This window comes from Sesamum indicum, linkage group LG13, assembly GCF_026168435.1.
Source record: "Sesamum indicum cultivar Baizhima isolate 11 linkage group LG13, ASM2616843v1, whole genome shotgun sequence".
Classification (NCBI taxonomy): Eukaryota; Viridiplantae; Streptophyta; class Magnoliopsida; order Lamiales; family Pedaliaceae; genus Sesamum; species Sesamum indicum.
Window position 1 is genome coordinate 17986746 of NC_142669.1, and position 13028 is coordinate 17999773.

The 13028-nt window shown below is 29.9% G+C and overlaps 1 protein-coding gene across 1 annotated transcript; it reads left to right on the plus strand.

The window, feature by feature from the left end:
- The first annotated feature begins 268 nt into the window (after window positions 1-268).
- Window positions 269-2418, plus strand: LOC105176426 (transcription factor bHLH94-like). The gene is made up of 3 exons (XM_088876972.1): window positions 269-882; window positions 1394-1792; window positions 2172-2418. Exons 1-3 carry the CDS (start codon window positions 415-417, stop codon window positions 2328-2330), a joined length of 1026 nt encoding a protein of 341 aa, XP_088733098.1. The 5' UTR covers window positions 269-414; the 3' UTR covers window positions 2331-2418.
- Window positions 2419-13028: the final 10610 nt, after the last annotated feature.

The following is a 13028-nucleotide window of genomic DNA, read 5'->3' on the forward strand; positions in this document are numbered from 1 at the left end:
TTGATCAAATCTTGCAACATTATATTTAATGTGTTATAAAGGTAAGTAAAAGCGTGATTCATCAATATTTAACATCCTCTTTTTCTTTTTCTTTTTTTCCTTTTCAGAATTATTACCAGTCAAATTCTCTCTCTCTCTCTCTCTCTCTCTCTCTCTCTCTCTCTCTCTCTCTCTCTCTCTCTTCATTTTTAGGACACAGACACAGACTCACGTGTGAGTTGCTGTAGATATATGTGATTGGATGCAAGTTGGTCTTCTTTTTAATTCTTTTGCTGAATCCTTTAAATGGAGACCAACCACAGCTTCTTTTACCTATGCCCTCTCTTTACGTGTAGTTCTCCTGTGAGGAAAAGGGAAAAAGTGTGTTGATCAGACAAAAATTGCAAGAGAGAGAAAGTAAGAAAGAGAGAGAGAATGGCTCTGGAGGCTGTGATTTACCAGCAAGATCCTTTTACCTACGGCGGCAGAGACTACAATTACACGGCGGCAGTGGGAGGCTACGGCTTCGGCCTCGGCCTCCAGCAGGCCATTCAAGAAGAGAATCCAGCTACTCAAAATCTTGTTGATATCAAGGGAGAACAGTTTTCCAACGGGTACTGGGATTCTCCTCCGCCTTCTTCTGTTGCTCAGAACACCACCTCCTCGCCGGAGACTTGTGGCGGAGCCGCACCCGGAGATGGGTTCTTTCCGGGATCAGGAGTATGCTCCCCCCCGGTGGCGGCTGGCAGGCGGAAGAGACGGCGGACTAGGAGCTTGAAGAACAAGGAGGAAATGGAGAACCAGAGAATGACTCATATTGCGGTGGAGAGGAACCGCCGGCGACAGATGAATGACTACCTCGCCGCCCTCCGCTCCTTGATGCCACCTTCTTATGCTCAAAGGGTATACCCCCCCACCCCCACCCCCCAACAATAGAAATGCATAAATATTTAAAAATAGAACTGAAACTAATTATTGTACGTATTCGCGTATGCATGCATATATTTTTGTGTATGAATTTGTTTGGTAGGATATGTTTGTACCTCTCTGAGTCGCCTCCTAGTCAATTCAATTTTTGTTGTAAATCATATTTTATCTCCTATTTTATTAAATATATATGCTATGTATATAAAAATAATATTATATATTTTATTTAAAATAAAATTTAATACACGTAATATGTGTATGTTGAATGAAGTTGGGGAAGGAACACGATTTGCAATAGAAAAATTTAATCCCCTTGTTGGTAAATCAAATATTGCCTAACCTCAAAAATAAATAAATTATTAATGTTACTATTTCGTGTAATATAGCATAATATATGTTATTTAATATTTTCACATGCGCTCGAGATCAATTTTTTTTATAAATATTATTATTAAATATATTTTTGTGTATTATTTGAATCTGTTAGGGAGATCAAGCGTCGATCGTTGGTGGTGCAATAAATTTCGTGAAGGAGCTAGAACAACTTCTCCAATTTCTCGAGACTCATAAGTCGACTGACCAACAACATCAAGACGTCCCAAGCTCGGACGTATTCTCTAACTTTTTCACCTTTCCGCAATACTCGACTCATCCAAGCAGCAACTCCACGCCGGCTGCTGCAGATGCAACAGCCGAGAGGCGGTCGGGCATTGCGGATATCGAGGCGACGATGGTGGAGAGTCATGCAAACATCAAGATATTGGCTAAAAGGCGCCCCAAACAGCTCCTTAAGATGGTTGCCGGAATGCAATCTATTGGCCTCACAATTCTCCACCTCAACATCACCACCGTTGGTCAGTCAGTGCTCTACTCTTTCAGTGTCAAGGTAATAAATGTTGCTAGATTTCCAATTTTGCCCTTGTCCGTACACTGATCAAGAATCTTTACATGGAACATAAGCACGTGCCACCCACAAGACAGAAAGATGCAAAACACATCACTTGTACTAAAATGATCGCCTCAAGTTTAAGGGACTGTTTGGGTTTATAACTAATTTTTTTATATTTTTAAACTACTTAAACAAAAATAATTAATGCAAATACTATTTCAAAAACAAATCTTTTTGTCCACATTGAAATATGTTTATAAGTATATTTTCAGTGAAATTCAAACACTGTATATAAAAATAATTAAATACCGAAAAATAAACAATAGATACAAATTGTAGAATGACATATTTAAGTGAATTGAAATTTTATACGCAGGTGGAGGAGGAATGTCAATTCAGTTCAGTAAACGAAATCGCTACGGCTGTGCATAATTTGGTGGGAGTGATCCAAGAAGAATCTACATCGATCAGGGACATGAGCCAGCCAGACGACCCACCGGAGAGGGTGGAGGAGGGATTTATTTTGTCAAATTAAATTAGCTAGAAATTAATTTATATATAATGACTTGCTTTGCATAAAATTAAAAAATATATATATTTAGGCAAGAATTTTTATTTTAAAATTTTGTCTTAATTTATATTTTTATGTTTTTATGTAGGGTGGAGCGTATTTGGGGACAAATTTAACTAATCATATAATGTTGCATAAATTTGCCAACTAGAAATTAAATAATTATTTCAAGACAACAAATACCATGTTGTAATGATGAACATCAAGGCAACGACAACGAAAATGGCTAAGGTCTATTTTTGGTCTATAAACACAATAATTTAAAGCATGAATCATTTTTCATGAATCTAATGATGTGGATGGATTGGATCATGGGGACATCCTCCAATCATGATTGAATTTCCTACCAAAATTATTTATATGATGATGATCGATCATATTAAAATTATTAATCTAAATATTTGACAATAATAATAATAATTTAATTTTTTAAAAATTATCCATAATTCATATTTTTCCGTACAATTCTCATTATAAATGAAATTTTATTAATTTTTCTTGTCATAAAATAAAAATGATCATTTTTTAATATACATAACTAGTAATAATTTTTATACTATTATTTAAGTTTGTGTCACATTAACTATTTTTATTTTAGTTTCGTAGTGCTTTGAATTTTTCAGGAAGAAAAATTCTATTTTTGATGGATGATGTAAAAATTACTGACATATGTATTTCTTCTTTTTTTTTTTTTAACTTTATGTACACAAATAATTGAGAATAAATAAAATTATCCAATTTATATATAATTTGATAATATTTTAGGGAAGATCACATTTGTCCCTCTCCGGTAATACCTATATATTTAAAATAGAGGAAATAGCATTTTTCGGCTCGTAATTTGGAAGTTTTTACTTTTGTGCATATTGATGACATGATTATCTTTTTTGGTACAGTAATTATAATTCAAAATACTTCAAAAGTACTTTTTGGAAGCCAAAAGCTAAAAAGCACTTTTTTAAAGTGCTTGCAAAATTGTCAAAATATTTATGTATCACTAGCAAGTGCACTAGCTATCAAGTAGTATAATAAATATCAATTCCATGAAGATTTAAATGAAATAATTATCAAAACTATGACTAATGTACAATTATTTGGATGATCGAGAATCAATGGATGGATTATGACTACGAAAAATATCTACTAAAGAGAACAAGATAAACAAAAGTATTGCAGAAAATTTGATAATGAGAAAAATGCTAAGGCTATAGATCCACCTAATTGATTCAATATGCGCAATTTAACAAATAAATCTAACATGCAAGTGTTTTCATATACCGAGGTTCTTCCCAAATTAATTCGATGCACTCTTTGAGCTATACCAAACCTATTATTATAAAAAAAAATAGTGAATTTCTCCAATCTAAAACTCGTGACAATAATGCATAGATCTGTGAACAACCTATGCAACTGGATGAATCATGCCTATGTGTGTCAACATATCATTCAATTCACACTACAAATTACCCTATGCACTATGCCAAATCCTTTCCAATTCATCAACATAATCAATTAAACTCAAGAGATGATCAGACTCTCAAATTATAAGAACAAGCATAATAATTTGCAAATATATGAAAATAAAGTTGTAGATTAATCCGGTAAAAATACTTAAAATATTATCTCAATTAGACTTCCCAAAAACCTTAGTGAAAACTAAGTTAGTTCATTCTATGTAGATCGAAACCAAAAGAGAAAAATATAGAAGAACTCATGGAGTCGAAAGCTGGGCGTAAATGGTCTGCCACTTCGGCGCCAGATCTTGCTCCTCCACTCGTCTTCTCATCTTCTCCCTCTGTTCTTCAAAATTCCCCATCCAAAAGATGTCTTTCTCTTGCCCACTTTCTTTCTTTTATGCTAGTTTCTCAATATGGTAGGAGAGACAATAAATCATGTTTTCCATTGACCTTTACTTTCTTTTGTTTTTAGTTCTATTCCTACCAAAATTCTCAAAATATTTTATAAAGAAATAAAGTAGCTCTACAACAAGTTCCTATCAGCACTCAACTTTGTAATCTTCAATGTCCACCTACTGCACGTCTGATAACACGTGGGCACGGGTAAAAGTAACACCAATTTCTATCTTGCGGATTTCTGATAACCTGTGGGTCACGGATTATTTTGGCAATGCTGCTTTTGAAATATATTCTTTTTTCACATTTCAACTTTTTTCTTGCAACTTTCATTCTTTTCACAAAAGCACCTAAAATGGTATAAATACACCAATAACAAACATCACATCACAAAAATATAGGAATATTAACAAAAAAATATATTATACAATTTGTCATAATTACAAACACTTTCTTAATATCTTAACCGCCCCCTTCACATACAAATGTGTAAGTAATTTTTTTCTTTCTATAAATAAATGGTAATTAGATTCGAATCAAGAATATGATGTTGGGTCTGACTCGGATACAACGTTTAAACAATCTTTTCATTTAAAAGTTCAAATTGTTAAAAAAAAAAATCATTTAATATTTATTACTTTAATATGATTTGACAGGATTATTATTTTTTGGTAGATATGCTTAGGTGTTTAGCATGAACGAAAAACTAAAATATTTTGAAATCCTGAATTGAATTAAAGAAATCATGATGAAAAGACTATTTCATAATTTTCGCCCTAATCATCTCTACATAGTAAAGTTTAAATATAAATTAAAACATTTCATAATCCAAAACAAAAAACAACAGTAATTTCAAAATCCACTTTCCTTTTTCTTTCAAATTTCAAATCTAAATCCGTATTTCATTCTTAGCCCAATCCGAAATCATTAATTTTTATTTTTTTAAAAAAAAAAGTAAATTAAGATAAAAAAAGAGAATGAAATGAATAGTAATATCCCACTTTAATTGTATGATAAGATAGGCTGTCCATGACATGTCGATCTTTACTGATTAAACGATATTCTACGAGTCAAATTTTTTCAATTATTTAGTAAATTTTTATAAGAGTTTAATGCAATTTATCTTTTAATAATATGGTAAAAAATTAAATTATTCCTTTATAAAAAAATAATAGTAATTTATCCTCTTGTACTTTTTAAAAACGAAATAATTTATCGGTATTTTTATAAAACAGGAAGGTAAATTGCTATTTTTTGGATAGAGTAATTTGCTCATTTGCAATATTACAAGTGGGTCGCTTTCATTTTTTCTATTCTTATAAGGGTATTCGGAAAATTTCACTTTTAATTCCATAGGCTAGCGGTTTACCACTTTTAGTCATCTGTTTATATGATTTTCAAAATGGTTCCAAAATTGAAAAAACTCGACATATTTAGTCCTATACTTTACAGAATTTTCAAAATTGTCTTAAATTTGAAAATACCCAACACATTTAGTTCTATAAATCCCGTGAAGCAGAGGTTTAAGTTTGTCGAATTTTATCAATTTTGGAACCATTTTAAAAAAATTTATAAAATAGAGGACTAAAATATTGAACCTTCTATCATCAGGGACTAAAAATATAATTTCATCTCGTAAATTACATTAATATTATCTAATGTCAGCTATAATAACACAAATACTTTGTAAAACTCTCTAAACTTAATTCAGGACCGAACGAAACAATAAACTGAATAGAATGAAGGGAAATACGTAATTTAGTTTTAAATATTGACATATTTTTTATTTGATTATACTAAGACTAAACTTATCATTATCGATATTTTATAAATTTTTACGTTTTTTTTTTGTTAAATGAAATCAACATCTTTATATATATGTACATTCTTAAAATAGAATAAACGGACAATTACCCTATCCTTTCTTAAAATTTAGTGTAACTATACATAGTCTCCTATAGTTTTAAAAATTACATTTTGTACCCTTGAAATTTGTCTCCACCTAACAAATATTTTCTAATCCAACCATCCTTATACATTTTCGCACGCTAATATATGTATAAGATTACTTTAGTCAGAAAAATTTATTTGACCTACAATAAGTAAGTAATTAGTCAATCAGGATTAAATATAAATTTTCATCCAATTTTTCTATTAATCTCATTAAATTCGATAAATTTTGACTAATTAAAAATTATTTATTATATAAAAATAAATACTAAGAGAATTAAATATACTTTTTAGAATTATATAAATTTGTATATAATTATATCAAATCTCAATAATAAAAAAAAAAGTAGCGTGATTATCCTTAAAATATATGAGATAGGCCAAAATATTGGGGGTTAGAATAATTATGATGAGAGAAGCTGAAAAGCGTTAAGACAGCTTCCTCCGGATTCGGCTATTTTGGACACCATCTCTTCAAACCGGACTACTTTTTCACCCACAAATCTATGTGCTCCCCACCCCTCATGGGTCCTACCCCTACCCCTTCCCTACTTTATCAACATATAGATTGTCCTAATCCTGTTTTCTGTAATTTATTTTTTTTTCTAGTTAACTAACCAAAAATTAATTTGTTATTATTTTCAAAAGAGTTAATAATACTAATTAGGTCCCTCTAAAAATATAAATTTACGCAATTCTTAAAAAAGATTTTAAAATTATACTTACACCCCCTCAAAAAAAAATTTCTTCACAGCTGACACTCATCTATTAAGGTTTGGATTAAAAATGCTAACACTAACAAAAAAAATATTATATAAATTTTTAATATTGTCCCTCATTTAACATTTATATGCATATTTTTGTACTTATAAAGGGATAAATATAATATATTTATAAGGAGTGGGGTTATGATATTATATATTTTTTTTCTTATAAGTACAAAATTATTACATGAGAATATTAAATGATGGGTAAAATTGAAATTTATATATTAACATCAATATTTTTTGTCTAAATCCTAACGAAAGTGGGTCAGATAAAAATAGTAAATTTTTTAAAAGAGTGTAAGTGCAATTTTTTAAAAGAGTGTAATTTTGTATTTTTAAAAAGAGTTTAAGTGAAATTAACCCTATCCAAAGTGTAGGATATATGTGTCAACATTTGATTCATAGAGTGCTTTCATGACAAACGGGTTGTAAATTAAGTCATTAGATTTGACAAGACCATGTTAGAGTAAGAACTACATAGATCTTTGTTCCCGTTTCGTCATATTGGCATTTTATAGGGGTACAACTGTCTTTTAAATAGATTATTTATGGATGAAGTTATATGAATAGGAGAAATAAACTTATTATTGATATTACAAATTAAATAATTATAGCAAAGCTAAATATACAAGAGAACCATTGAAATTTTTTGGGATAGAAGAACACACACCAACAAAGACCAAAAGTGCATGGATTTAGAGAGTGTTTGGTCAGATTTTTAGAGAATGGGTTTATAAAATTCAAAAATAAAACGTTAGAAGTTTATATGTTTATTTAGAAAACGTAAGGAGTTGTCAATTTATTTTTATAATTTTAGCAAGCTATTTCTGTTTTGATCATATTAATTACAAAAGTACAATTATTAACATTTTATAAATTTTATAATTTTAATTAAAAGGGTAAAATAATTTACATATATATATATGTATATGTAGAAGGCACGGGGGATCTATATTCCCCTAGCTCTGTGGTGTTTTTTTTAGGGAGGATTAAAGTGCGTCTTCCAACTCTTTTTTGAAGACTCGAACTCATAATTTATCTTTTCAGAAACAAAGTGCCACTATTATATTACTCGATCGTCTTTAATTATTAGGCATTCGCAATTACATAAACGGATATAATTTGCTTGATGCCAAATTCATTTGTTATGCGGCTTATGACTCTATCAGTGTTTCGTTGCGCGAGATATCCTTCGATCTATTTTTATAGGAGTCTCGTGAATTTGTCCTAAAAAATCATTTTCTGAAACCTAAAAATCGTTTGAACTCCTCATCTCCAAATAATATAGGAGCCTTGGCTCCATCAATATAAAATTTGAAATATTGAAGATTTTGAGGGGGACAATGGAAAAGAAAGAGGGGGATAAAAGGAGGTGTGATTATTAGCATGTAGATAGGGGTATAAGGGGTGGGGTGGGGTGGGGTGGACTGGACTGGAAGGTGGTGGTGCTGATGTTGTTAGCCATAGGGGTCCAATCTGAGTCGGTCACACTGAACTGGTACTGTTTGCGTACGGACCAAACGGCAACTGAGTCAGCTCCTTCAGGCATCATTAAATGACCCAGAAGTTGTTGGGTCAGGGATCCATTTCTGACACCAACGTATTTTGTGTTTGGTGAGTGGGTGGTTTCCGACAAAATACGCCTTACCCCAATGGGGCCGACGACCAAGAATGGACCCGGACCCAATCCCATCCTCCCACCGGGTGGAGCTCCGCACTTGTCACACTACAAGAAAATTATTTAAGGGCAACAAAAGAATTAGTGTCAAAATAATTAACAAATTAAATTATTATTGTTAATCTATATTATCAAATACAAAAAAATTACTCACTAATGAATTTAGTAAAGAAAATTAATTTGCTACAAATTCTGAAACGCCTCCTGGTCAATTTAAATTTATTTTTTTAGAGACAATGATTAAAATGCCCCTCATAGTCAACTTGGTCAGCCTAGGCCTATTAAATTATACCTATAATATATATCTATAACATATAAAAATTATTTAGAAAAAGTTTTATATAGAAAAAACATCAATAGGAAAAAAATTATATAGAAAAAAATACATCTACTAAAATATACCTATAAAATTATTTATATCAAAATTTTATAGAGAAAAAAATTATTTTTTTAGTTCGTTAAATATGCTCAATATTAATTTTAGTTCGATAATTAGCTCATTTTTTTTTTATAAATCTATTAAGTTTTAAAATTATCGAAATTTAATCCTTCAGCGGTCGAAATTTTAATTTTTGAACGAAAAATGACATGACATGCCAAGTAAATATTTTTTTTGTAGGTTTTTAGCCCAACGTGGCTTTAGAAAATGAGTTGGATCATATGGTGGATAAAATCATATTATATGAATTATTATAATTTATAAAAAATAAAATAAAATTATTGTTTTAAAAAATAATAATCAAACCCCCACTCCCACCCCCACCCCCACCCCATCCCATGATTGGTTTCCCCTTCCCCTTCCCCAACCTGCCCCCTAGGCCTTGGGCTCGCCCTCGCCCCCCACGCACCATCATCACCCCCATTTGACATTTGGGCGATGCCGCTGCCCACGCTAGCGATGGGCGACGGCGTCACCTAGGGGTGTGAAGGGCACGGTCGCTCCCTTAGCAGTGGTGGTGGTGAAGTTTTTTTTTAAAATTATTTTTTAATTAATGTAATAAAAAAATATTATATTAAAATATTTATATAATTATATATTTATATATAAAATAATATTTTATTATTTTAAGATTTATTATATAATATTATATATTTTATATGAGAGAAGGACAAATATGTTAAGAAAATACAATTTTCAGACTAATCTTTGCAGTCGACACGCTTGTGCTGCCAACCTTGGTCTCAAGGGGGTGTTTGAAATTTGTTTTATATCATATGGGTGTAATTGATACTTTAATTTTCACAGGGAATTTTTTGAACATTTCTGAAATCATCAGGAGGTCCGAAAATCCTCCTATTAAATAATAAATTAACAAAAAAAGCTTTACTTACTAATTAGCTCCACACTGATTTTAGCATTAATTTTTTTTGTAGCTATTAATCATTTTTCTTGTAGTGTCACCTTGAGTGTTTTTTGTCAAGATTTTTTTTTTTTTGGGAAATAATTACACTATTCTCTCATGAGATTTGATGTAATTATGTATAAATCATTTATTATTGAAAAATTACATCTAGTATCTGTCACATTTGTTTCTATCTAATAAATGTACTCCTTCGTTACTCAAAATTCATCGAATTTGTTAATATTATTACTAATATTGAACGAAAATTTATATTTATGTCGATTGACTTATTATAGCTTTATTACAGGTCAAACAAATATTTTCTAACCAAACTACCTTTACACATCTTCACTTGCTAATACATCTAAAGAGGTATATATTCACTCTTATATTTTATACATCTACACATGCTAATGCATGTAAAGAGGTATATTTTCAATCCTATGAGGCTATTTTGGTCTAGAAAAAAATTATTTAACTTGCAATAAGTGATTAATAAATCAATGGGGACAAAAAATAAATTTTCACTCACTTTTTTATTAATATTAACAAATTCAATGAATTTAACTAATAGAAAGATCTATTGTTCGATAGAAACAAACATCAGAGGTACTAAGTGTATTTTTTCAAATTATAAGTAGTCCATGCACATTTAAATATACAAAATCTAAGGAAAATACAATATAATTATCCCTTTTATTTTTTTCTCAACAAGGAGACTAAGTGGGGATGAACCTAATGTTCCTTTCGCCAAAAGTTTATCGACATATTATCCAACTTGATTATTGTAATACTATAAATATATTAGTAAATCAAGTTCAATCTCACGGAATAAAATAACATGATTGCATCACAACCATCTCATAGTACACTCATAACTTGTATGGTATCACATCATCTCTATTAATCAATAACATCCCATAACTTCTCATCAAGTATATCATTATATGTTATTGTAGTATGCACTCAAATATATTGTAAAGCTCCAATGTACTCTCTTCAAGTTTTAATATATTCAAATTTTTATTTATAATTTATTTTAAATTAAATATAACATTTCTTCACAATTATCGATTAATCTTTCTCAAATATATATAAAAATCTATGGACGTCACAATTCTCATGATGTCTAATTTCATACTTATAGAAATCGACATTCTTAAGGGAGTACGTATTCCAAATCCTAGTTTTGAAATGATTTTAGAGATGCCCATTCCATTTTTAATCCATTCTCACATATCAATCATGTTATTATTGTATTTATTACTTCCCGAACTATTATTTTTTACTAACTTAAACATTAAAAAATTATAATTAAATCCAACCTAATGTTTTTCTTATTGAACTTATAACAACTTGAGGCATTTTTTTATTATTATTATGCACTCATCCGACATACTCATGGACATACTCAAATTTAAATATATGACTTTTCATAAAAAAAATAAAAAATAAAAAAATAGGGATAACTACATTCTTCTTCCTTAAAATTTTGGTGTAATTATACATATACTTTCTGTGGTTTGGAAAATTACGTCTAATACCTTTGATGTTTGAATCCATTTAACAAATAAGTCCTGCCGTTAGTCAAAATTCACTGAATTTTTGTTAATATTAACAAAACAATGAATGAAAATTGATATCTACTCATGATTGACTTATTAATGACTTATTGCAGGTCAAATAATTTTTTTTTTTACTAAACTATCCTTGTAACGGTGAAGATATACATCCTTACATGCATTAATGTGTAATGATGTATAATGGTAATTTGATCGTAAAAAAATCTATTTGACCTATAATAATCAATAATAAGTTAATCGAGGGTAAATCTGAATTTTTATCGAATTTTTTTGTTAATATCAGCATATAAGATTATTTTTTACTAACAGAGATATTTATTTGCTCGACCGATTGAAACTTCGGGATTATTAGATATAAGGTTTTCAAATAAAATAAATATATGTGTAAGCACACCAAATTTCAAGAGAGAAAAGTGTAATTATACTTAAAAAATATTAAGTTGAAACTGTTGTGCTGTGTCTCAACCAGAAACGAAGTTTAAAAGACTTGAAAATAACTGAGATGTGCTCAAATTTTGAGCAGCAGAAGTGCAGTACCGTGTAATTAAAGAACACATTGAACCAAACAGTGGAAAAGCAAATGATGAGAAAAGCTGGAAGAGATTAATTTAAGCGAGAAAAACAGTTGCCAAAAAGTGATTATTCAGGAAAGAATCTATAGAAATAAGCTGATGAAGAAGAAGCACATGTCTCTGGATGGATGCTGGGAGTGCAGATTTCAATCTGGCAAGAAAAACAAAAAAGCTGATTATTTTGATAAATCGTTGCAGCAGCTTTCACGAATTTGAGGCAACTGCATCTATTTTCATGCACGACTTTTCAGAATCGTATCTGTAAAGCATAGAGGCTTTTTTTGAAAAAGTTATATTTTTAATTCCATATAATATAAAATATTGTATTTTTTTTATTTCACAATTTACAAATTTAACATATTTAATTTCATAAAATAAAAAATTATAGAATTTTTATCATATAGTATAAAAATATGGCACTTATAGGATAAAAGGTTATAATATTTTCTACCCCAGACACTACAACTTTTTAATTTACGAGACCAAATATGTTAATCTAAAAATTAAGGAACCTAAGGTGCCACAACTTCTATTGAATAGAAACAAAAGAGAAAATTCTCCCGACTTTTTTATTTGTAAGAACTGTAAAATCAGAGGATTTTCTGGAAAATATGGCTTTTAAGAAATGATTAGGCTTTTACTTTTTAAAGGGTGGAAAAGTGGTAGAAAGTAAAATACAGTAATATTTTAAAAAATGTGTTAAAAAATGAGAAATGTATCATAGAAAAATTAGTGAAGTTCTTCTGTGAATATAATGAGGGAGGAGAATCTGTGGGCAACTTATAATCCCTATGATCTGCATTAACTTGTCGTGGCCAAAGTCGGAGGTATCCAAAATTTTTGGACAATTAAAAAAAGAAAAAAAATATGTGAAAAATACATCTTATTTTACTTTAATTGTTTTATTAAAATAAAT